Source organism: Ranitomeya imitator, chromosome 2 (genome assembly GCF_032444005.1).
Source record: "Ranitomeya imitator isolate aRanImi1 chromosome 2, aRanImi1.pri, whole genome shotgun sequence".
NCBI classification, from domain to species: domain Eukaryota; kingdom Metazoa; phylum Chordata; class Amphibia; order Anura; family Dendrobatidae; genus Ranitomeya; species Ranitomeya imitator.
In genome coordinates, this window is record NC_091283.1 from 638,111,758 (window position 1) to 638,136,485 (window position 24,728).

General features: G+C 43.7%; 1 protein-coding gene across 1 annotated transcript in view; it reads left to right on the forward strand.

Moving 5' to 3' along the window:
• The window catches only part of LOC138665334 (struthiocalcin-2-like), a 56,971-nt gene extending 32,660 nt beyond the window's left edge, over window positions 1–24,311 (forward strand). The window contains exons 4-6 of the mRNA XM_069752719.1: window positions 10,508–10,645; window positions 19,020–19,128; window positions 23,795–24,311. Of these exons, the coding sequence (XP_069608820.1) occupies window positions 10,508–10,645; window positions 19,020–19,128; window positions 23,795–23,871 (324 nt within the window). The 3' untranslated portion in view covers window positions 23,872–24,311. The remainder of the gene's footprint in view (window positions 1–10,507; window positions 10,646–19,019; window positions 19,129–23,794) is intronic.
• The last annotated feature ends 417 nt before the right edge of the window (window positions 24,312–24,728 follow it).

The following is a 24,728-nucleotide window of genomic DNA, read 5'->3' on the forward strand; positions in this document are numbered from 1 at the left end:
ACTAGAAGTAGGCGTGGAATGCTCCTAACTCTCCCTAGGCATCTCGTCACAGCCTAAGAGCTAACTACCCCTAAAGAAAGAAGCAGGAAAACTATCTTGCCTCAGAGAAAATCCCCAAAGGATAGATTAGCCCCCCACAAATAATGACTGAGTGGAGGGGGAAAAGACATACACAGAATGAAACCAGGATGAGCACAGGAGGCCAGTCTAGCTAAATAGATAGGACAGGATGGAATACTGTGCGGTCAGTATAAAACACTACAAAAATCCACGCAGAGTTTACAAAAAATCTCCACACCTGATTAAAGGTGTGGAGGGCAAATCTGCCTCCCAGAGCTTCCAGCAAGACAGAATAATTCAGGATAAGTCCACAATCTATGGACAGAAAAGAGCAAGCAAAAACTTAGCTTAGCTGAACTGGTCAGGATAACATGGAACTCCAAAGAGATGTGAATCCAACCAGTAACCATTTACAAGTGGCACTGGCTGAAGAAAGAGCCAGACCTAAATAGCCGAACAGAAGAGACGATAAGTGGAGGCAGCTGATGACAGCTAACTCCAAGGAGCAGCCATACCACTAGAAACCACAAGAGGGAGCCCAAGAGCAGAACTCACAAAAGTGCAACTTACAACCACCGGAGGGAGCCCAAGAGCGGAATTCACAACAGGCACATAGCTTGGTAGTTACACTACTTGACAGTAGCACATAGCTTGATAGTTACACTACTTGACAGTAGCACATAGCTTGGTAGTCACACTACCTGAAAGTGCACATAGCTTGGTAGTTACATTATTTGACAGTAGCACATAGCTTGGTAGTTACACTACTTGACTGTAGCACAGAGGTTGGTAGTTACACTACTTGACAGTGGCACATAGCTTGGTAGTTACACTACTTGACAGTAGCACAGAGGTTGGTAGTTACACTACTTGACAGTGGCACATAGCTTGGTAGTTACACTACTTGACAGTAGCACAGAGCTTGGCAGTTACACTACTTGACAGTAGCACATAGCTTAGTAATTACACCACCTGACCGTGACACAGAGCTTGATAGTTACATTACTTGACAGTAGCACATAGCTTGGCAGTTACACTACCGGACAGTGACACAGAGCTTGTTATTTCTACTATTTGACTGTAGCACAGAGGTTGGTAGTTTCACTACTTGACAGTAGCACATAGCTTGGTAGTTACCCTTTCCTGATAGGGGCACAAAGCTTGGTAGTTACATTATTTGACTTTCGCACAGAGGTTGCAAATTACAACATTAACAGAGTCTCTTGTTATTCATACAGTCAATTCATACAGTCAACAGTTGTTGTCAACATTAAACACAGTTCAGCAACATTGGGTTATTAATATGGAACACCATGCGACGGGTTGCACCCAGTCCGCAGTTGCTCTCTTACAGGTACAGTTTGTAATGTTTACTTATAGATAAAGAGATTCACACAGAGCATAAATATATTAGTTGTTGTGAGTTCTGTTTTTGGGCTCCCTCTGGTGGTTACTGATGGTACTGGGTGACTTGTGTTCTCTGCGGTCTCTGGTGTCCACCTGTTCCATCAGGTTATGGGAGTTTCCTATTTAACCTGGCTTTTTTGTCATTTCCTCGCCGGCTATCAATGTAATCAGCGTGTCTTTTTACCTCTGCTCCCTGCATCTGTTATCTTCAGGACAAGCTAAGTTTTGATTTTCCTGTTCCACGTTTTGCTTAATTTTTGTCTTAGTCCAGCTTGCAGATATGTGATTCCTTGCTGCTGGTTGCTCTAGTGGGCTGAAATTACTCCTCATGTTCCATGAGTTGGCACATGAGTTCAAGTAATTTCAGGATGGTTTTTTTGAAGGGTTTTTCGCTGACCGCGCAGTTCACTTTTGTATCCTCTGCTATCTAGCTTTAGCGGGCCTCATTTTTGCTGATTCTATTTTCATAACTACGTATGTGCTTTCCTCTCATTTCACCGTTATTACATGTGGGGGGCTGCTATTTCTGTGGGGTGTTTCTCTGGAGGCAAGTGAGGTCTGTGTTTCTTCTTATAGGGGAATTTAATCCTTCGGCTGGCGCGAGACGTCTAGGAATCATCGTAGGCACGTTTCCCGGCTACTGCTAGTTGTGTGTTTAGGTTCAGGATCGCGGTCAGCTCAGGTTCCATCACCCTAGAGCTTGTTTTGTTTTTGTGCTTGTCCTTTTGTGATCCCCTGCCATTGGGATCATGACAGTATAGCCGGCCTGAAAAAATTGGTCATCGTTTTGGCTGAAGTAGGAGGAAAAGTAGTCTGAGGAAGTTTTTTTTTTTTCCCCTCCTCAGTGTTTGCTGCCTAGCCTTAATTGCAGCTTGACTGCTTTTTTCCTCCTCTTAATCCTTGAATGGCTCTGACCTCATCTGTTTATCATGGACGTCCAGAGTTTGGCTTCCAGCCTGAATAATCTTGCTGCTAAGGTTCAAAATATACAAGATTTTGTTGTACATATGCCTATGTCTGAACCTAGAATTCCTGTCCCAGAGTTTTTTTCTGGAGATAGATCTAGTTTTCTGAATTTTAGGAACAATTGCAAGTTGTTTCTTTCCTTGAAATCTCGCTCCTCTGGAGACCCTGCTCAGCAGGTCCAGATTGTTATATCTTTCCTGCGGGGTGACCCTCAGAATTGGGCATTTGCATTGGCACCAGGGGATCCTGCGTTGCTCAATGTGGATGCGTTTTTTCTGGCATTGGGTTTGCTCTATGAGGAACCTAACCTAGAGATTCAGGCTGAAAAAGCCTTATTGGCTCTCTCTCAGGGGCAAGATGAAGCAGAAATATATTGTCAGAAATTTCGGAAATGGTCGGTGCTTACTCAGTGGAATGAGTGCGCTCTGGCTGCAAAATTCAGAGATGGCCTTTCTGAGGCCATTAAAGATGTTATGGTGGGGTTCCCGGCGCCTACAGGTCTGAATGAGTCCATGACTATGGCTATTCAGATTGATCGGCGTTTACGGGAGCGCAAACCTGTGCACCATTTGGCGGTGTCTTCTGAACAGGCACCTGAGATAATGCAATGTGATAGAATTCAGTCCAGAAGTGAACGGCAAAATTATAGGCGGAAAAATGGATTGTGTTTTTATTGTGGTGATTCAGCTCATGTTATATCAGCATGCTCTAAACGCACAAAAAAGGTTGATAAGTCTGTTGCCATTGGTACTTTACAGTCTAAGTTCATTCTGTCTGTGACGCTGATTTGTTCATTATCATCCATTTCCGTCGATGCCTATGTGGATTCAGGCGCTGCCCTGAGTCTTATGGATTGGTCATTTGCCAATCGCTGTGGGTTTAGTCTGGAACCTCTGGAAGTTCCTATTCCTTTGAAAGGAATTGACTCTACACCTTTGGCTATGAATAAACCTCAGTACTGGACACAAGTGACCATGCGTATGACTCCCGTTCATCAGGAGGTGATTCGCTTCCTGGTACTGTATAATTTACATGATGTCTTAGTGCTTGGTCTGCCATGGTTACAAACTCATAACCCAGTCCTGGACTGGAAAACAATGTCTGTGTTAAGCTGGGGATGTCAGGGGGTTCATGATGATGCATCTTCGATTTCTATCGCTTCATCTACTCCTTCTGAAGTTCCGGTATTTTTGTCTGATTATCGGGAGGTTTTTGAGGAGCCTAAGCTCAGTTCGCTTCCTCCTCACAGGGATTGCGATTGTGCTATAGATTTGATTCCTGGCAGTAAATTCCCTAAAGGTCGTTTGTTCAATCTGTCAGTGCCAGAGCATACGGCTATGCGGAATTATGTTAAGGAGTCCTTGGAAAAGGGACATATTCGTCCATCTTCGTCCCCTTTGGGTGCAGGTTTTTTTTTTGTGGCCAAAAAAGATGGTTCCTTGAGGCCTTGCATAGATTATCGTCTTTTGAATAAGATTACAGTCAAATATCAGTATCCTTTGCCATTGTTGACTGATTTGTTCGCTCGCATTAAGGGGGCTAAATGGTTCACTAAGATTGATCTTCGGGGTGCGTATAATCTTGTGCGGATAAGGCAGGGTGATGAGTGGAAAACCGCATTTAATACGCCTGAGGGCCATTTCGAGTATTTGGTGATGCCTTTTGGACTTTCTAATGCTCCTTCTGTCTTCCAGTCTTTTATGCACGATATTTTTCGTGAATATCTGGATAAATTTATTATCGTGTATTTGGATGATGTTTTGTTTTTTTTCTGATGACTGGGAGTCTCATGTTCAGCAGGTCAGGAAGGTGTTTCAGGTCCTGCGGGCCAATTCTTTGTTTGTAAAGGGTTCTATATGTCTCTTTGGAGTCCAGAAGATTTCTTATTTGGGGTATATTTTTTCCCCTTCTACTATTGAGATGGATCCCGTCAAGGTTCAGGCTATTTGTGACTGGACGCAGCCTACATCTCTTAAGAGTCTACAGAAGTTCTTGGGCTTTGCTAATTTTTATCGTCGCTTCATAACTAATTTTTCTAGTGTTGTTAAGCCTTTGACGGATTTGACTAAAAAGGGTGCTGATGTTACTGATTGGTCTCCTGCGGCTGTGGAGGCCTTTCAGGAACTTAAGCGCCGGTTTTCTTCTGCTCCTGTGTTGCGTCAGCCAGATACGTCGCTTCCTTTTCAGGTTGAGGTTGATGCTTCCGAGATCGGAGCGGGGGCGGTTTTGTCACAGAGAAGCTCCGATGGCTCAGTGATGAAGCCATGTGCGTTCTTTTCTAGAAAATTTTCGCCCGCTGAACGGAATTATGATGTTGGTAATCGGGAGCTTTTGGCCATGAAGTGGGCATTTGAGGAGTGGCGTCATTGGCTTGAGGGTGCTAGACATCGTGTGGTGGTCTTGACTGATCACAAAAATCTGATGTACCTTGAGTCTGCCAAGCGTCTGAATCCTAGACAGGCTCGTTGGTCACTGTTTTTCTCCCGTTTCAATTTTGTGGTTTCATACCTGCCAGGTTCAAAGAATGTGAAGGCGGATGCTCTTTCTAGGAGTTTTGTGCCTGACTCCCCTGGAAATTCTGAGCCCACTGGTATCCTTAGGGATGGGGTGATTTTGTCGGCTGTCTCCCCAGACTTGCAACATGCTTTGCAGGAGTTTCAGGCGGATAAACCTGATCGTTGTCCGCCGGAAAGACTGTTTGTTCCGGATAATTGGACCAGTAGAGTCATCTCCGAGGTCCATTCTTCTGTGTTGGCAGGTCATCCTGGAATATTTGGTACTAGAGACTTGGTGGCCAGGTCTTTTTGGTGGCCTTCCTTGTCGAGGGATGTGCGTTCTTTCGTGCAGTCTTGTGGAGTTTGCGCTCGGGCTAAGCCTTGCTGTTCTCGGGCCAGTGGATTGTTGTTACCTTTGCCTATCCCGAAGAGGTCTTGGACGCACATTTCCATGGACTTTATTTCGGATCTCCCTGTCTCTCAAAAAATGTCCGTCACATGGGTTGTGTGTGATCGCTTTTCTAAGATGGTTCATCTGGTACCCTTGCCTAAGTTACCTTCCTCCTCTGAGTTGGTCCCTCTGTTTTTTTCAAAACGTGGTCCGTTTGCATGGCATTCCGGAGAACATCGTTTCTGACAGGGGATCCCAGTTTGTGTCTAGATTTTGGCGGACGTTCTGTGCTAAGATGGGCATTGATTTGTCCTTTTCGTCTGCATTCCATCCCCAGACGAATGGCCAGACGGAACGAACTAATCAGACTTTAGAAACTTATTTGAGGTGTTTTGTTTCTGCTGATCTGGATGACTGGGTTTCCTTTTTGCCGCTTGCCGAGTTTGCCCTTAATAATCGGGCTAGTTCTGCTACCTTGGTTTCTCCTTTCTTTTGTAATTCGGGGTTTCATCCTCGTTTTTCCTCTGGTCAGGTGGAGCCTTCTGATTGTCCTGGAGTGGACATGGTGGTGGATAGGTTGCATCGGATTTGGAGTCATGTGGTGGACAATTTGAAGTTGTCCCAGGAGAGGGCTCAGCAGTTTGCTAATCGCCGTCGCCGCGTGGGTCCTCGACTTCTTGTTGGGGACTTGGTGTGGTTGTCTTCTCGTTTTGTTCCTATGAAGGTCTCTTCTCCTAAGTTCAAGCCTCGGTTCATCGGTCCCTATAGGATCTTGGAGATTCTTAACCCTGTGTCGTTTCGTTTGGATCTCCCGGCATCGTTTGCTATTCATAATGTGTTCCATCGGTCGTTGTTGCGGAAGTATGAGGTACCGGTCGTTCCTTCGCTTGAGCCTCCTGCTCCGGTGCTGGTGGAGGGTGAATTGGAGTATGTTGTGGAGAAGATCTTGGATTCTCGTGTTTCCAGACGGAAACTCCAGTATTTGGTCAAGTGGAAGGGTTATGGTCAGGAGGATAATTCTTGGGTGATTGCCTCTGATGTTCATGCTGCCGATTTGGTCCGTGCTTTTCATAGGGCTCATCCTGGTCGCCCTGGTGGTTCTCATGAGGGTTCGGTGACCCCTCCTCAAGGGGGGGGTACTGTTGTGAGTTCTGTTTTTGGGCTCCCTCTGGTGGTTACTGATGGTACTGGGTGACTTGTGTTCTCTGCGGTCTCTGGTGTCCACCTGTTCCATCAGGTTATGGGAGTTTCCTATTTAACCTGGCTTTTTTGTCATTTCCTCGCCGGCTATCAATGTAATCAGCGTGTCTTTTTACCTCTGCTCCCTGCATCTGTTATCTTCAGGACAAGCTAAGTTTTGATTTTCCTGTTCCACGTTTTGCTTAATTTTTGTCTTAGTCCAGCTTGCAGATATGTGATTCCTTGCTGCTGGTTGCTCTAGTGGGCTGAAATTACTCCTCATGTTCCATGAGTTGGCACATGAGTTCAAGTAATTTCAGGATGGTTTTTTTGAAGGGTTTTTCGCTGACCGCGCAGTTCACTTTTGTATCCTCTGCTATCTAGCTTTAGCGGGCCTCATTTTTGCTGATTCTATTTTCATAACTACGTATGTGCTTTCCTCTCATTTCACCGTTATTACATGTGGGGGGCTGCTATTTCTGTGGGGTGTTTCTCTGGAGGCAAGTGAGGTCTGTGTTTCTTCTTATAGGGGAAGTTAATCCTTCGGCTGGCGCGAGACGTCTAGGAATCATCGTAGGCACGTTCCCCGGCTACTGCTAGTTGTGTGTTTAGGTTCAGGTTCGCGGTCAGCTCAGGTTCCATCACCCTAGAGCTTGTTTTGTTTTTGTGCTTGTCCTTTTGTGATCCCCTGCCATTGGGATCATGACAATTAGTATCGATTCACTGACCGAATACCACAAGTGGCGTCACAAACTTTCTTTATTTCAAAAACCCCTTTAAAGACCGTTCCTTTAACATTGGTGCCCACGGCCACGGATCGGGTCGCTGTGACACATCCCTTTAAGTACCGGAACCAGTACAGAGTACCCCACAGCCCTGGAGGGCATTCCATAATGTGTTAGAAATGGTTTTCTTGGTGACTGTGGTCCCAGCTGGCTTGAGATCATCAACAAGTTCCCCCTTGTAGTTTTAGGCTGCTCTCTCACCTTACTCATGATCAAGGATACCCCACGAGGTGAGATCTTGCATGGTGCCCCAGATCGAAGTTGATTGACAGTCATTTTGTATTTCTTCCATTTTCTTACTATTGCTCCAACAGTTGTCTCCTTCTCACCCAACGTCTTACTTATGGTTTTGTAGCCCTTTCCAGCTTTGTGCAGGTCTATGATCTTGTCCCTGACAACCTTATAAAGCTCTTTGGTCTTGCCCATGTTGTAGAGGTTAGTCTGACTAATTCTTTGAGTCTGTGGACAGGAGTCTTTTATAAAGGTGACTAAGTAAGACCGCTGTTTTTAATGCAGGTTATGAGTTGATTAGGAGCATCTAACAGGTCTCTAGGAGCCAGAACTCTTAGGGTATGTGCACACGCTGCGTATTTTGCGGATTGGCTGCTGCGGATTCGCAGCAGTTTTCCATGAGTTTACAGTACCATGTAAACCTATGGAAAACAGTGCACATGCTGCGGAAAAAAACATGCGGAAGCGTAGCGTTGTTTACTCCACAGCATGTCAATTCTTTGTGCGGATTCTGCAGCGGTTTACACCTGCTCCATAATAGGAATCCGCAGGTGTAAAACCGCAGGTGAAATCCGCACAAAAAAAAACGCAAAAAATAACCACAGTAATTCCGCAGGTCAGATTACCTGCGGATTTACCAAAATTAGTCCGGAAAAATCTGCAGAGTAATCCGCAGCAAGTGCACATACCCTCAATGGTTGGTAGGGGATCAAATACTTATTCTCACTGTAAAATGCAAATAAATTTATATAATTTATACAATGTGATTTTCAGGTTTTTATTTTTGCTATTCTATCTCTCAATGTTAAAATTAGCCTACCCTTAAGTGGGCAAACTTACAAAATCAGCAAGGGATCAAATACTTGTACCCCACACTGTGTATATTTATGAAAACTGCAATTGTGACACCAAGAATCAAAAGTCATGGAATTATGGAAATCACAGGATGGATAGACATGTTACTGATATGTAAATAATGTAAAAATGGAATCTATATTTTCAAAAAATTTCAATTTATTCAGTATACAATATGAGTGCCATGTGCAGAAATACATGTACTAAAATGGCTCGGCTACTATCAATGCATGGTATAAGATGCATCGAAAAATAGAATTGCAGAACAGGATGCAAAAACAGTATTACCGTAATAAGAAATAATCAACTAACATTTCTGGTGGAACAAACTATTTTTCCGAGATATCTGCAGATAGTTTGAATTCATTCATTCATTTTTATTAGGGTTTGTAAGGGTTCATATACAAAAAGCTGGAAAGAGACTGAATTTCATTATTCCAAATGCTTTATTTTTAACTTTAAACCCTTTCTGCCATCGGACGGAATAGTACGTCCGGTGGCAGAATCCCCGCTTTGATGCGGGCTCCGGCGGTAAGTCTGCATCAAAGCTGGGACATGTCAGCTGTTTTGAACAACTGACATGTGCCCGCAATAGGCGCGAGCAGAATCACAATCCGCCCGCACCTATTAACTAGTTAAATGCCGTTGTCAAACTCTGACAGCGGCATTTAACAAGCCCCTCCAGCCATCAGTCACGTCATTGGGGGTCAGTGGAGCGTAGGCATAACAACCAAAGGTCTCCTGCAGACCTCTATGGTTGTTGATGCCAAATTGCTGTGCGTGCCACCCTGTGGTCGGCGCTCATAGCAATGCTGTAATTCAGCTACATAGGGGGCGATCTGAGTATGTTAGCTTTTTTATCATGGCAAAAGTAAAAAAAAAAAGGTTTTCAAAAATATGAAAAAAATACAAGAAACATAAAAGTACAAATCACCCCCCTTTCGCCCCATTCAAAATAAAATAATAAAAAAAAACACACATATTTCATATCGCCGAGTTCCGATCTATCAATAAAAAAAATAGAATTAACCTGATCGAAACGGCGTTGCGAAAAAAAAAAATTTCAAATGCCAGAATTACATTTTTTTGTCACCGCGACATTTCCTTAAAATGCAATAACGGGCGATCAAAAGATCATATCTGCACCAAAATGGTATCATTAAAAATGTCAGCTTGGCACGCAAAAAATAAGTCCTCACCCAACCCGAGATTTTTTTTTAGCAAAGTTTGGAATTTGTTTCACCACTTAGCTAAAAATAAACCTAGACATGTTAGGTGTCTATGAACTTGTAATGACCTGGAGAATCATAGTGGTAGGTCAGTTTTAGCATTTAGTGAACCTAGCAAAAAAGCCAAACAAAACAAGGGATTGCACTTTTTTTGCAATTTCACCGCACTTGGAATTTTTTCCCCATTTTTTAGTACACGACATGGTAAAACCAATTATGTCGTTCTAAAGTACAACTCATCGCGCAAAAAATAAGCCCCCACATGGCCATATTGATAGAAAAATAAAAAAGTTATGACTCTGGGAAGGAGGATAGCGAAAAATAAAAACGCAAAACCGAAAAAAGCTCCAGTTATTAAGGGGTTAAATTCACACAAAGTAGTGATTTGATATACATGTATTGAACGAAATTTGCTATTTTTGTGAGCCCAATGTCATGGGATTTATCCTATCATATGGATGTAATTAATTAGTCATCAATGGTAGGTTGACAAGAGGTTTTCCATAGATCTGCTGACATTTTACCTGTATGTTACGACTAAAACCAAAAGGTTGAAATGCGTCAACAGAATGTGCTATTCTCATGCCATGCTTATGTTTTAATGGAATTTTGAATAAAGAACAGTACATTTTACTCAGAAGCTCAAGCCTTTCTTATTTTGGATATGAATATATAGAGATTATGGCTCTATCATATCATGGTGAGTGTTGTTACGTGACTGTAGTCTGGGTTTATAATCCTGTGTGGTTCATATTGGCATATATTCCTTGTATGAAGGCATGTTGTTGGCTGAATACTGGGCAACTAGTTTTCAAAACAGAGTATAATCTTAATAATAATTCATATACAAAATACATTATCATATTCACTTTGCGCCAATCACTTCTTACCTTCTTTCGTACTATACAGAAACATTGCCAATCCATCTTTAGTCGTGCCCATCTTACAAGTATAATGAGTGAGGAGCACAATCAATTCCTCATGGCTCTGGCCCGTTCAAAAGGATATCGTGGTGACCAACTCTGGACCGGTGGCAGCACGGGAAAGGTGAGTGACAGTGGTCTACAGAAAACATACAGCTCATATTGTGGTGGCATGTCAATTATTTACTGGTTCCTTTGGAGATGTAGGCATAACATTTCTGGGAACTCTCTCTGTTTGGTGAGGTTATTTCACATTACAAAATTATTTTCTTTCTTCCAAACTTTGTCACCATACTCTTTTTTTTTTTTTATTAAAGGGAGTCTGTCAGCACAAATTTACACTTCAAACAAACCACATAGCCTTGTAGGAGATTGAGCAACAATAAAAATATATATATATTTTTCTAAATCTGTTCCTCTGTTGCCCTCTCAAATAACTTTATTTTAATATGCAAATGAAGGTGCATAGTGCAGTTTTTATGACTAAGGCCAGGTTCACACTTGCGTTTGGCTGGTCTGCGTACTTCCTCCCTTAAGCTCTGCCTACGCTCCGCCTACTTCCGCATGCGCCTTGTGTCATCCTGCATACCTATCTTTAACACTGCGTACGCAGGGACATGCGTTGTATGCGGATGCGTCCGCATGTGGCGTTTTGACGTGCCTGTCGAAGGCAACATGTTGCATTTTCTTGCGGTCGGCAGGCACGTCAAAATGCCACATGCGGACACATCTGTATACAAAGCATGTCCATGCTTGCCCAGTGTTAAAGATAGGTATGCAGGATGACGCAAGGTGCATGAAAATTCAGAAAAATCTTTAAATGAGAAGCTGTGTCCAAACTTTTGCTCTGTACTGTACATGGTGTGAAGCAGTCTCTGACACCGCCGAAAAGTGTCTAGGTTCAGTGGCGGTGATAAAGCTACCCGACTCTAGATGATTCGCCTGGTCAGGTTTAGGCCGCACACTCGTGGCAGTCAGCAGAATGATGCGGGTCAGACCCTCAGTTGCAGGGGTGAGCGGACACACGAATCCACGTCCCTCACGGTCAGTGTGCAAAAGGGTTGAGGAGCTGCAGCACAAGCCTGTACTATGGCATAGCCCCACGGAGAGCGAGTCAACCTTCTCGTGCTGCATGCTCTGTCTTCCCGCCAAGTGTCTTGTTTTCCCACGCACCGTGCCTTTTAAGCCTGACACGCCCCCTACAGTCGAGTGCAAAGGTCTGTCCGGGTCAGAAAGCTTTCCCTCCCGGCAACAATGGTGACAGCCCCGATAGTTCCGGAACAGACATGCGAGAGGCATCACGGCCCGGTCCATCTTCCTACACTCCCCCTCTCCTTTTGCCCACCATTCCATGGGCGAGTGTTTTTGTAAAACAAGTGGACAGTCTTTTTTTCTTGAATGGTTTGCTGCCAAATAAATTGGTCCTGATTGTATCGGTTGGGGGGTATTCTGGCTGTTGTTCGTTCAGAGTGCCGTAAGTCAGAAGGAGTAGTTGAGCCACCTTGTGTGTTTGACTCAGGTTGCATAGGTGAAGGTCACTGGGGCAGACTCTTCTGGAACTTCAGGTACTGATTCTTTCCATAACTTTTCAGAATTTTCTTCCACTTCACAATTTACTACAACTGGTGCAGGTACTTCAGCCGCATCTTGCAGCTCCTCTACCTGATCTGGATCCTTTGACAGACAAGGCCAAAGCATATTCCGGTGAACTATACGGGTGGTGAAGTTTCTTTCTCCTTTAGGCTGGATTTCGTAAAAAGGCCCTTCGGAGCTGATCCAGCATTTCACCCGATACGGGTTCTTCTCCCACTGGTACTCTTGTTTGTCTCGTGGATGTTTTTCTCGTTCCAGGACTCAGTCCACAGCTTGGAGATCTGTCCCCCGCAATGGATTTTTTTCTGCATGTTCCATTTCCTGAAATTGTAAACGTTGGCGATGTTCTCGAACTCAGGTGGACACCCCCGTCCACGGGTAGTCCTCTTCTGGGTCCAGTTCCAGCTCGGTGATTTCTTTCCCTGAACGACCAAATAGCAGAGTGTATGGAGTATAACCGGTAGTCCTATGGGCGCGGTTGTTGTACACCCACACTAACTCGACTACGAACTCGGGCCATCAAGCCTTCCGATTTTCATCCAGGGTTCTCAGCTTTTGAATTAGGGTGCGATTGAACTGCTCGCAGGCTCCATTTCCCTGAGGATGATACAGTGTGGTGCGAAACCTCATGATCTGGTACAAACGATGTAACTCTTCCAATACCTTTCCCATAAAACAGACCCCCTGGTCAGAATGAATTCGCTTTGGACCACCGTATAATTGAATGAAGTTTTTACAGGTGGCATGCGTGGCAGATTTAGCAGTTTGCTCACGTGTCGGGGTCATGACAGCGAACTTCGTGAAGTGGTCCGTCATCACCAAACAATGCTCGCACCCCTGATGCGCTGGCCCAATAGTCAGAGTCTATCATAAGCACTTCCAGGGAGCTAGACGTCACGATGGTTTGTGTGGGTGCTCTCTGCTCAGATGGTTTCACAACTCACAACTGCTGCATTGCCTACAGGTCTCCTCCACTACAGCCTTCAATCGAGGATTATATAAAAATCACTGTAGTCACTGAAAAGTTTTCTCCTGGCCGAAGTGTGCTCCCCTCTCATGTGCCTCTGTAGCCACTTTGGACAGAAACGTCTCCGGAATTACCACCTGCAAAGTGACACCTAGTTCCCATTGTAGCTGGACTTTCCGATATAGTAGCCCATTTTTCATTTGGAATCTTTCCCATTGTCGCAGAATCTACAGAGCATCTGGGGACAGAACATTTCTCTCTTCTTGATTAGGAAGTTGCTTAGACTTCACCCACTGTCGCAGCTGGGCCAGTTCCCCATCTTCCTGCTGTAACGGAACCCACTCGTCACAGGATCATCCCAAGATGCCCTCTCGGGCCACCACTTGTACCTGTTCCTGTGTGGCTACCTCCGCCCTGATCGAGTCTCGGAACCTGGGGGATCTCCTCATCTTCTAATTCCTCATCTCTGTTTCGCCCTGGTCGTTCATGTTTCACTCTGGATAAGGCGTCCGCATGAGTGTTCTCAGCCCCCCTTTTGTTGGCGATTTTATATTGAAATTTTGCCATTCTAGCCACCAATCGTTGCCTCAGAGCTCCTAGTTTCGCATTTTCTAAATGGGCCAAAGGGTTGTTATCAGTGCGTACCAAAACTTCAGACCCAGATAGGCAAGTGTAATCTTAACCTTGATGAATAGTGTGGTCTACTGATATGCTAATTATACATTGTCTAGCCCAGATAGTTTGTTGATTGTTAAAACAGAGGAGGAATATCTATGCAAATAGATAACATAATCAAGCAAGGCAACTTCGTCATCACCATTCTTCCCCTTATCTGAGGGTGGACTGAAGGACACTCGTTAAATCTAAAAACAGGTTACATGCCACTATATAGAGAGACTTTTTCTTCTGGTTGGGGTGACTCTTCAGGATCTCTGCTTAACCCCTTAGTGACAGAGCCAATTTGGTACTTAATGACCAGGCCAATTTTTGCAATTCTGACCACTGTCACTTTATGAGGTTATAACTCTGGAACGCTTCAACGGATCCCGCTGATTCTGAGAATGTTTTTTCGTGACATATTGTACTTCATGTTAGTGGTAAAATTTCTTCGATATTACTTGCGATTATTTATGAAAAAAACGGAAATATGGCGAAAATTTTTAAAATTTTGCAATTTTCAAACTTTGTATTTTTATGCCCTTAAATCAGAGATATGTCATAAAAAATAGTTAATAAATAACATTTCCCACATGTCTACTTTACATCAGCACAATTTTGGAAACATTTTTTTTTGTTAGGGAGTTATAAGGGTTAAAAGTTGACCAGCAATTTCTCATTTTTACAACACCATTTTTTTTTAGGGACCACATCACATTTGAAGTCATTTTGAGGGGTCTATATGATAGAAAATAATGAAGTGTGACACCATTCTAAAAACTACACCCCTCAAGGTTCTCAAAACCACATTCAAGAAGTTTATTAACCCTTTACGTGCTTGACAGGAACTGAAACAATGTGGAAGGAAAAAATGAACATTTAACTTTTTTTTGCAAACATCTTAATTCAGAACCATTTTTTTCACAAGTGTAAAAACAGAAATGTAACCATAAACTTTGTTATGCAATTTCTCCTGAATACGCCAATACCCCATATGTGGGGGTAAACCACTGTTAGGGCACACCGCAGAACTTAGAAGTGAAGGAGCGCCGTTTGACTTTTTCAATGCAGAATTGGCTGGAATTGAGATCGGACACCATGTCACATTTAGAGAGCCCCTGATGTACCTAAACAGTGGAAACTCCCCACAAGTGACACCATTTTGGAAACTAGACCCCTTAAGGAACTTATCTAGATGTGTGGTGAGCACTTTGAACCCCCAAGTGCTTCACAGAAGTTTATAACGTAGAGCCGTGAAAATAAAAAATCGCTTTTGTTTACACAAAAATTATCTTTTTGCCCACAAATTCTTATTTTCACAAGGGTAACAGGAGAAATTAGACCACAAAAGTTGTTGTGCAATTTCTCCTGAGTACGCTGATACCCAATATGTGGGGGTAAACAACTGTTAGGGCGCACCGCAGAGCTTGGAAGAGAAGGAGTGCCGTTTTACTTTTTCAATGTAGAATTGGCTGGAATTGAGATTGGACGCCATGTCGCGTTTGGAGAGCCCCTGATGTGCCTAAACAGTGGAAACCCCCCACAAGTGACACCATTTTGGAAGCTAGACCCCTTAAGGAACTTATCTAGATGTGTGGCGAGCACTTTGAACCCCCATGTGCTTCACAGAAGTTTATAACGTAGAGCCGTGAAAAAAAAATATTGCATTTTTTCTACAAAAATGATCTTTTTGCCCACAAACTTTTATTTTCACAAGGGTAACAGGAGAAATTAGACCACAAAAGTTGTTGTGCAACTTCTCCTGAGTACGTCGATACCCAATATGTGGGGGTAAACCACTGTTTGGGCGCACCGCAGAGCTTGGAAGAGAAAGAGTGCCGTTTTACTTTTTCAATGTAGAATTGGCTGGAATTGAGAACGGACGCCATGTCGCGTTTGGAGAGCCCCTGATGTGCCTAAACAGTAGAAATCCCCCACAAGTGACCCCATTTTGGAAACTAGACCCCCCATGGAACTTATCTAGATGTGTGGTGAGAACTTTGAATGCCCAAGTGCTTCACAGAAGTTTAGAATGCAGAGTCGTGAAAATAAAAAATATTTTTTTTCCACAAAAAAGATATTGTAGCCCCCAAGTTTTTATTTTCACAAGGGTAACAGGAGAAATTGGACTGCAATAGTTGTTGTCCAATTTATCCCGAGTACGCTGATGCGCCATATGTGGTGGTAAACCACTGTTTGGGCGCACGGCAGAGCTCGGAAGGGAAGGAGCGCCTTTTTGGAATGCAGACTTTGATAGAATGGTCTGTGGGCATCATGTTGCGATTGCAGAGCCCCTGATGTACCTAAACTGTAGTAACCCCCCACAAGTGACCCCATTTTGGAAACTAGACCCCCCAAGGAACTTATCTAGATGTGTGGTGAGAACTTTGAATGCCCAAGTGCTTCACAGAAGTTTAGAATGCAGAGTCGTGAAAATAAAAAATATTTTTTTTTCACAAAAAAGATTTTGTAGCCCCCAAGTTTTTATTTTCACAAGGGTAACAAGAGAAATTGGACCCCAGAAGTTGTTGTCCAATTTATCCCGAGTACGCTGATGCCCCATATGTGGGAGTAACCCACTGTTTGGGCGCACGGCAGAGCTCAGAAGGGAGGGAGCACCATTTGACTTTTTGAGCGCAAAATTGGCTGTCGTGTTTGGAGACCCCCTGATGTACCTAAACAGTGGAAACCCCCCAATTCTGGCTCCAACCCTAACCCCAACACACCCCTAACCCTAATCCCAACCTCATCCATAATCCTAATCACTAACCCTAACCATAATCACAACCCTTACCCCAAAACAACCCTAATGTCAACCCTAACCATAACCCTAATCAAAACCCTAAATCCAACACACCCCTAATCCTAATCTCAACCCTAACCTCAAACCTAACCCTAATCCCAATACACCCCTAATCACAACCCTAACCTTAACCCTAATCCCAAACCTAACCCTAATCCCAAGCGTAACCCTAATGCCAACCCTAACCCTAATACGAACCCTAATCCAAACCCTAACCCTAATCCCAGCTCTAACCTTAACTTTAGCCCCAACCCTAGCCCTAACTTTAGCCCCAACCCTAACCCTAGCCCTAGGGCTACTTTCACACTTGCGTCGTTTGGCATTCCGTCGCAATCCGTCATTTTGGACAAGAAACGGATCCTGCAAATGTGCCCGCAGGATGCGTTTTTTGCCCATAGACTTGTATTGCCGACGGATCGTGACGGATGGCCACACGTCGCGTCCGTCGTGCACTGGATCAGTTGTGTTTTGGCGGAGCGTCGGCACAAAAAAACGTTCAATGAAACGTTTTTTTGTACGTCGCATCCGCCATTTCTGACCGCGCATGCGTGGCCGTAACTCGGCCCCCTCCTCCCCAGGACATAGATTGGGCAGCGGATGTGTTGAAAAACTACAGCTGCTGCCCACGTTGTGCACAATTTTCACAACGTGCGTCGGTATGTCGGGCCGACGCATTGCGACGGCCCCGTACCGACGTAAGTGTGAAAGAAGCCTAACCCTAAGTTTAGCCCCAACCCTAACCCTAAATTTAGCCCCAACCCTAACCCTAAATTTAGCCCCAACCCTAGCCCTACCCCTAACCTAACCCTACCCCTACCCCTAACCCTAACCTAACCCTACCCCTAACCCTACCCCTAACCCTACCCCTAACCTAACCAAACCCTAACCCTACCCCTAACCCTACCCCTAACCCTACCCCTAACCTAACCCTAACCCTAACCTAACCCTACCCCTAACCCTACCCCTAACCTAACCCTAACCCTAACCCTACCCCTACCCCTACCCCTAGCCCCAACTGCTGTTCTCCTGCCGGCCGGCAGATGGAGACAGATGGCGGGCGCACTGGGCATGCGTCCGCCATGTTCTGCTGCCGGCGGCCAGGAGGAGCAGCAAGAGGATCCAGGGACCTAGGTGAGTATGCTAGGGTCCCCGAATCCCCCTATTTCTCTGTCCTCTGATGTGCGATCACATCAGAGGACAGAGAATTACACTTTACTTTTTTTTTTTTTTTTTTGCGGTCGCCGGTAAACAGTTAATTACCGGCGATCGCAAAACAGGGGTCGGTAGTACCGACCCCGATCGTGCTCTTTGGGGTCTCGGCTACCCCCGGCAGCCGAGACCCCAAAGATTCTCCCGGTGCCGGCCGGCGGGCGCACTGCGCATGCGCCCGCCATTTTGAAGATGGCGGCGCCCACCGGGAGACACGAGGAGCATCGGGGGAGCTAGGTGAGTATTGGGGGGCCACCTGGGACCCCTTTTCTCTGTCCTCCGATGTGCGATCACATCGGAGGACAGAGAAATTAAAAAGAGATCGCTTTTTTTTTTTTTTTTTTTTTTTTGCGATCGCCGGTAAACGGTTAATTACCGGCGATCGCAAATGCGGGGTGGGTTAAAAACCCCCCGAATCATGTTCTCTGGGGTCTCGGCTACCCTCGGCAGCCGAGACCCCGGAGAAAATCGGCCTCTGGGGGGCGCTATGGACTTTTTCCACAGCGCCGTTAATTAACGGCGCTGTGGTTTAAGTACCCTTAGCGGCCGCCGTTAAAAGGCGTATCGGCGGTCGCTAAGGGGTTAAGGTACTATGGACCTGGCTGGTAGAACACAGGACTGCTTCATTGACCATCACTGAAACCCCAGAGACGTCTTAAAGAATCCAGGTTGTGACAATTGGTTCACCTGGCCACATACCTCACTGCTCTCGGTTAGCTTCCTAAGCTGGTTGTTACCACCTCACTGTGGGGGCTTGCCAAAAGTGGGGAGCCACTGGTGGGGGTATGCAACACTGGAAGCAGCTCTAATCCCGGCCTGTCAGGGGAAGGGGGGAGACTCTAATTTGCACCATCTTGGGCATTTGCTGGGACTATTCTGTATGCTATGGTGGATTTGGTGGTTCAATAAATTATTACCACAATGTTTTACCCTCACCCTGTGTTGTCTGAGTAGTGTTCTGCCCACATTAAAAGGAGAGTGGGCATTCGGCGGGACGATCCCTGGTCCATGCGGTTCCGGCTAGAAGACCTGGGCGTCCACCGATCCCCCGTGTTTCCATATATGCCCTTTGGATGAAGCTATATTTTCATGCTGACTTCTGGTTGGCTTATAACAGTACAGCATGGTTAGTAATGCCGAGCTTCATCTGAGGCCAAAAAAAGTCTTTGTAGTGAGGAAAATGCTATGTTTTTCACTTGATTTTAAGTTAAGTATTATTTTAAAGCAACATTAGTTAATAGTCATGTAATCTGTATTACTACTCCTTAGGGAACAAATTCTTGGGCTGATGGATCATCATTCAACTTTCTGAAGTTTCCTGAAGGCAATCTGTTGGGATTTTTTGGTGTCAATAAGTGCTTGAGCCTGTCGTTTGGAGGTGAATAACTAAAAATGTCATATGGGAAAACAGTGGCAATTAAATTGTATGTAAGCTAGTGCAAATTAAATTAATTCTCTTACCCATAGTTAGGATTGCCACCCGATACCATGATGCCAGTGCAGGCAATACATTGATATCTACTCCTGCTCTTCTTAGGTCAGCTTCACATATCCAACACTCATGGCCTAAGTACGGACCATGATGTTTGGACTGACTGCGGGTCTCCTTAACCATACTCAACAGTCTCGTAGGCATATTGGAGTTTGAAAAGTTTAGGGACAGGAACCCCTCAGTTTGTCCACGAGTTGTGGTCTGTGCTAGTACTGTGAATGTTGGAAGTGTAAAGCTGGCTTTGCTGTGATTAGGCTAAAAGTTCAGAGAGGTGGATGATTAACCTTTTCATTATACTAGATCGCCAGGGATGCTTGACCTCAACCCCTTAATTACCTAGACCACGTAGAATGCTTAAATTAACCTAGGGCTAATTTAATTTAAACTTTTTATTACCTTAACACCCAGGAAAATCTAATATATAAAGCTGAATGTGTGTGTGTGTGTGTGTGTGTGTGTGTCTGTGTGTGTGTGTGTGTTTTTGCCCCTATCTACATAATGGGGAAAAAAGTGAAAGGAAAAGTGTTGGAGGCGTCGAAGCTACAGCCACAAAATTTTGCACAGTCACATGTCTGGACCCCGAGAGCATCATAGGCTATGTTGTGAGGCGAAATTTTAACCCCACGCGTTCCAATTCACCAAACAATTTTGCCCCTATCTACATAATGGGGAAAAAAGTGAAAGGAAAAGTGTTGGAGGCGTCGAAACAACAGCCACCAAATCTTGCACAGTCACACGTCTGGACCCTGAGCGTGTCATAGGCTATGTTGTGAGGTGAAATTTTAACCCCGCGCTTTCCAATTCACCAAACTATTTTGCCCCTATCTACATAATGGGGAAAAAGTGAAAGGAAAAGTGTTGGAGGCGTCGCAGCTACAGCCACAAAATTTTGCACAGTCACACGTCCGGACCCTGAGAGCGTCATAGGCTATGTTGTGAGGTGAAATTTTAACCCCGTGCTTTCCAATTCACCAAACAATTTTGCCCCTATCTACATAATGGGGAAAAAGTGAAAGAAAAAGTGTTGGAGGCAAATTGACAGCTGCCAGATGTGAACAAGGGGGACTTAAAGAGTGAGAGCGATGGCGCCAAAGAGTATATACTGTACAGTTGCTAAGGTGGGGCCCTGACATGGGATACTCACCACACACGGGGATATGAACACACACACAAAATGCGCCACACACTACCACGTGCTTGAACACATATCACACTCAGCACACATTTCACCACACATTCTCCAACCTCGCCACATAAAAGTCGAAACACAAAAGTCGCCGCTCAAAACTCGCCACGCGCAGAACTCACCACATGCAAAAACTAGGCTCTTGCAAAACTCGCCACAAGTGCAAAACTCACCTCATGGAAAACTCGCCACACGCAAAACTTGCACACGCAGAAAAATTGCCACATGCACAAAAGTTGCAACACATGCAAAATTTGCCTCACACAAAACTTGCACATACTCAAAAGGCACCACACAAAACTCGCCACGCGCAAAACTCGCCATGCACAAAACTTGCTGCACACAAGTTGCTACACTAACCTGTCACATGCAACTCGACACACAAAAAGTTGCTACACGCATGTTGCCACACAAAACTCATCTCACAAAAGTCGCTACATGCATGTCACCACACGCAACTCAACACACACAACTTGACAAACGAAACTCGCCCTAAAACACACACAAGTCTGGTCTTATCCTTCAAAAATAAAAATCTGATTAATAAGCAGACAAACTACAACAAATAAGATAAGTGAAAGCAGTCAGAGGGGAGCGCAGAGGAATTGACCCAGGGAAGGGGAGATGAAAGGGAGTTGTCGAGCACCACTGCAGCTCCAGCTGAATACCTCCAAAGGAGGATGAGAATGTGTGTCAAACAGAAATCAGTCCCAGGAGCGCTGAAGGAAACTCAGACAACATATGTCGTTTGCCACAACGCGTTTCAACGGTAAACACCGTCTTCTACCTGAAGAAGACGGTGTTTACCGTTGAAACGCGTTGTGGCAAACGACATATGTTGTCTGAGTTTCCTTCAGCGCTCCTGGGACTGATTTCTGTTTGACACACAAACTACAACAAATGTACCATATAGGAAATACGGCAGCTGTCAGTCACATGACCTGTCTATTATGTGTATGTGTGAGCTAATATATACTGCCAGGGGGAGGGCTTCCTGTTAGCTGGGGATTTATCAGGCTGCCAATTTAGCTTACAAATACTGAGGTAAAAATACTGAGCAAATAACGTGTGAACGAGGTCTAATACAGGAGAAGATGACACACAGGTATATACTATATACAGGGGAGATGACACACAGATATATACTATATACAGGAGAGATGACACACAGGTATATACTATATAGAGGAGGAGATGACATACAGGTACATATATATACAGGAGGAGATGACATACAGGTATATACTATATACAGGAGGAGATGACACACAGGTATATACTATATACAGGAGCAGATGACCTACAGGTATATACTATATACAGGAGGAGATGACATACAGGTATATGCTATATATAGAAGATGACATGCAGGTATATACTATATACAGGAGGAGATGACACACAGATATATACTATATACAGGGGAGATGACACAGGTATATACTATATACAGGAGGAGATGACATACAGGTATATACTATATATAGAAGGAGATGACATTCAGGTATATACTATATATAGGGGAGATGACACACAGCAGGTATATAATATATACAGGGGAGATGACATACAGGTATATACTATATACAGGAGATGACATACAGATGTATACTATATATAAGGGAGATGACAAACATGTATATACTGAGGTGATGAGGTGAAAATGAGAGGTGTGAGGTGAAAATGAAAAGGTGTGAGTGCAAAATGAGAGAAGTGAGGAAAAATAATGGAGTGATCAGAAAATGACAGATGTGAGGTTGAAATGACAAGTGTTAGGGGGGAATGAGAGGAGTGAGGGAGAAAATGAGAGGTGTGAGGGGGAAAATGAAAGAAGTGATTGGGAAAATGAGAGGCGTGATGGGAAAATAAGAGAAGTGAGGTGCTATAACTAACCACAGATATTTACTATGCCCAGGCAACGCCGGGCTCTTCAGCTAGTTAGGTAATAAAAATCTTCATACAAAAGCACACCCTCCTATTTATAAAACCGGTATATTGGGTTGGAAAAGTTCTCAACTCTACATATAGCAATAAATTAAATGTGAAATGTAATTGTTTGGGATCCTGAGGTCTTGTCAGTGGAATATTGTGCAGATATAAATTACCACTAACATTAGACTTGGGCTACACATCGACTTTGGTTGTGACAAGCCAAGTGGCCAAATATTGCCACGTATCGCTACTGGATTGAGCACAATACAAGTCAAATAGGTCACATTGCCACCCTGAGGGTTCTGCGACCACGACAAGCAAGTCGCAAAAAAGTCCAACAGCATCTGAATTTTTGAGACTTGCTTGTCACGATCATAGTACCCTCAGGGTAACAATGCGGCACTATTTATTAGCATCACATAGCAATCGCACGGCTTGAGTCGTGGCCCAAGTCGTTGTGTAGTCCAAGCCTAAATGTGTACATCTATATGCCAATAAGAAATGTAATAAAATATGTAAAAAAAAGTACACATTTAAATATTAAACATTTTTCTAAATACTTTTATTTAGCAAAAATGTCTGCTTTATCTAGTGCCCTCTGTCAGGATTTTAAAGATAAAACCCAAGATAAAAACATAAAAAAAAAAACAAATAACCTGCAGAAAATAAACAAACAGCAATAGTTTAATATTAAAGGTTAGGACCGTCCCGGCTTTGTCATTTTTAAAATCAAAATTATGTTAACTAAGCACCCTATATTTTTTTCATGCACTACTGCTGTTTATTTACTTTTTATGCTTTTATCTTGGGTTTTGTCTGTTTGGTGGCAAGTGTGAACATGCGCTTACATGCTGCATGTACACCAATTTATATTCCAATTAATCTCTTCAGGTGTTTTCCAGATTTTAAAGATGATAACTGCCATTAATCACAACCTGCCTTAAATTTCGGGGACAAGCAGTAGGATGGCTGAGTGAAGGACACCTGCTTGAGGCAGAGTCAGGCATTGTGAACACACACTCCTGTGTTCAGTCAACCTGACAGGACAATCAATGGAGCTGGACCAAAGGAGACGTTGAATACCTTTCTTTAGCTGACTGAAAATGAACATCCATCTCAGTCAGCCTAACGGAGTGTGTGTCTCATGCTTCATGCAGACCATCCTACTGTGGGTCCTGGCAGTTGGCACTTTCAAAATCCTTTAGCGAAATAAGGGTATTTAGAAAAATGTTTAATATTTAAATGTGTATTATTTATTTAATTACTAGGAGAACCCCTTTAAGCCAGATTGTATGTGGGCATTGATATCTACAATAATTTAAATCTTCAAATATAACAAGACTAACAGAAAGTATCATGATGGAGAAAAAAAAGCTAAAAATTAAAATCTAGAAATTTTTATATTTTTTATATACTTTTACCATTTCTCTCTAGGTTCAAAGTTCTGGGATCAACTAAACTGTGTGCAGAAGCTCCATTTTATCTGCATCTACAAGCCAAGTCAGCCGTGAGGCTGAAGAGCATCTTCAAAGCAGGACACTCTGATATCACAAATGTGGCACAAGCCGAAGCAACCAATCAGTTACTAGCTTTTAGAGCCGGCATTAAGACACTTTGTGATTTGTCTCTTGTTTAATGAATATATTCTTGGTTTATAGTAGTATTCCAATTAGGAATATTTCCCTATATGTCAGATCTGGTCAAGATTAGTGGAACAGATGGCTGTATTATGTATATTGTTTCTGTAACTCCTATTGATATAAGTGGGAGTTACAGAAACTGCTTACCACAGCAAACTAGGTTATTTCTGTAGCTCCTGAATTTCTAAAACACTCATCCCCTTGCTATTACAGATAGATATGAATGTCTGAGATTGGAATATGTCTTTAAGTGCAAGATAAACACCAAATACTATAGCACAAAGTATTAATAAAAAAATAATAATTGTAAAGCAATATGTCGGCTGGTGATCCTCTGCCAACTACAGACTTGTGTAAAAATGTTAACTTTTACTCGTGTAGGTACAGAATGTTTCTAAGAAAAAGTGTTTGTGATACTTTACTATGTGCATGTTATCATCCTCTGAACGCAAGTTCTTATATATTATAAGTCAACAACCAAGTAGCCCCCACCTTAACCCCTTCAAGTCGCGGCCCTTTTTCGTTTTTGCGTTTTCGTTTTTCACTTCCCTCCTCCCCAGAGCCATAACTTTTTATTTTTCCGTCAATTTGGCCATGTGAGGGCTTATTTTTTGCAGGACGAGTTGTACTTTTGAATGACACCATTGGTTTTACCATGTCTTGTACTAGAAAATGGGAAAAAAATTCCAAGTGCGGTGAAATTGCAAAAGAAGTGCAGTCCCACACTT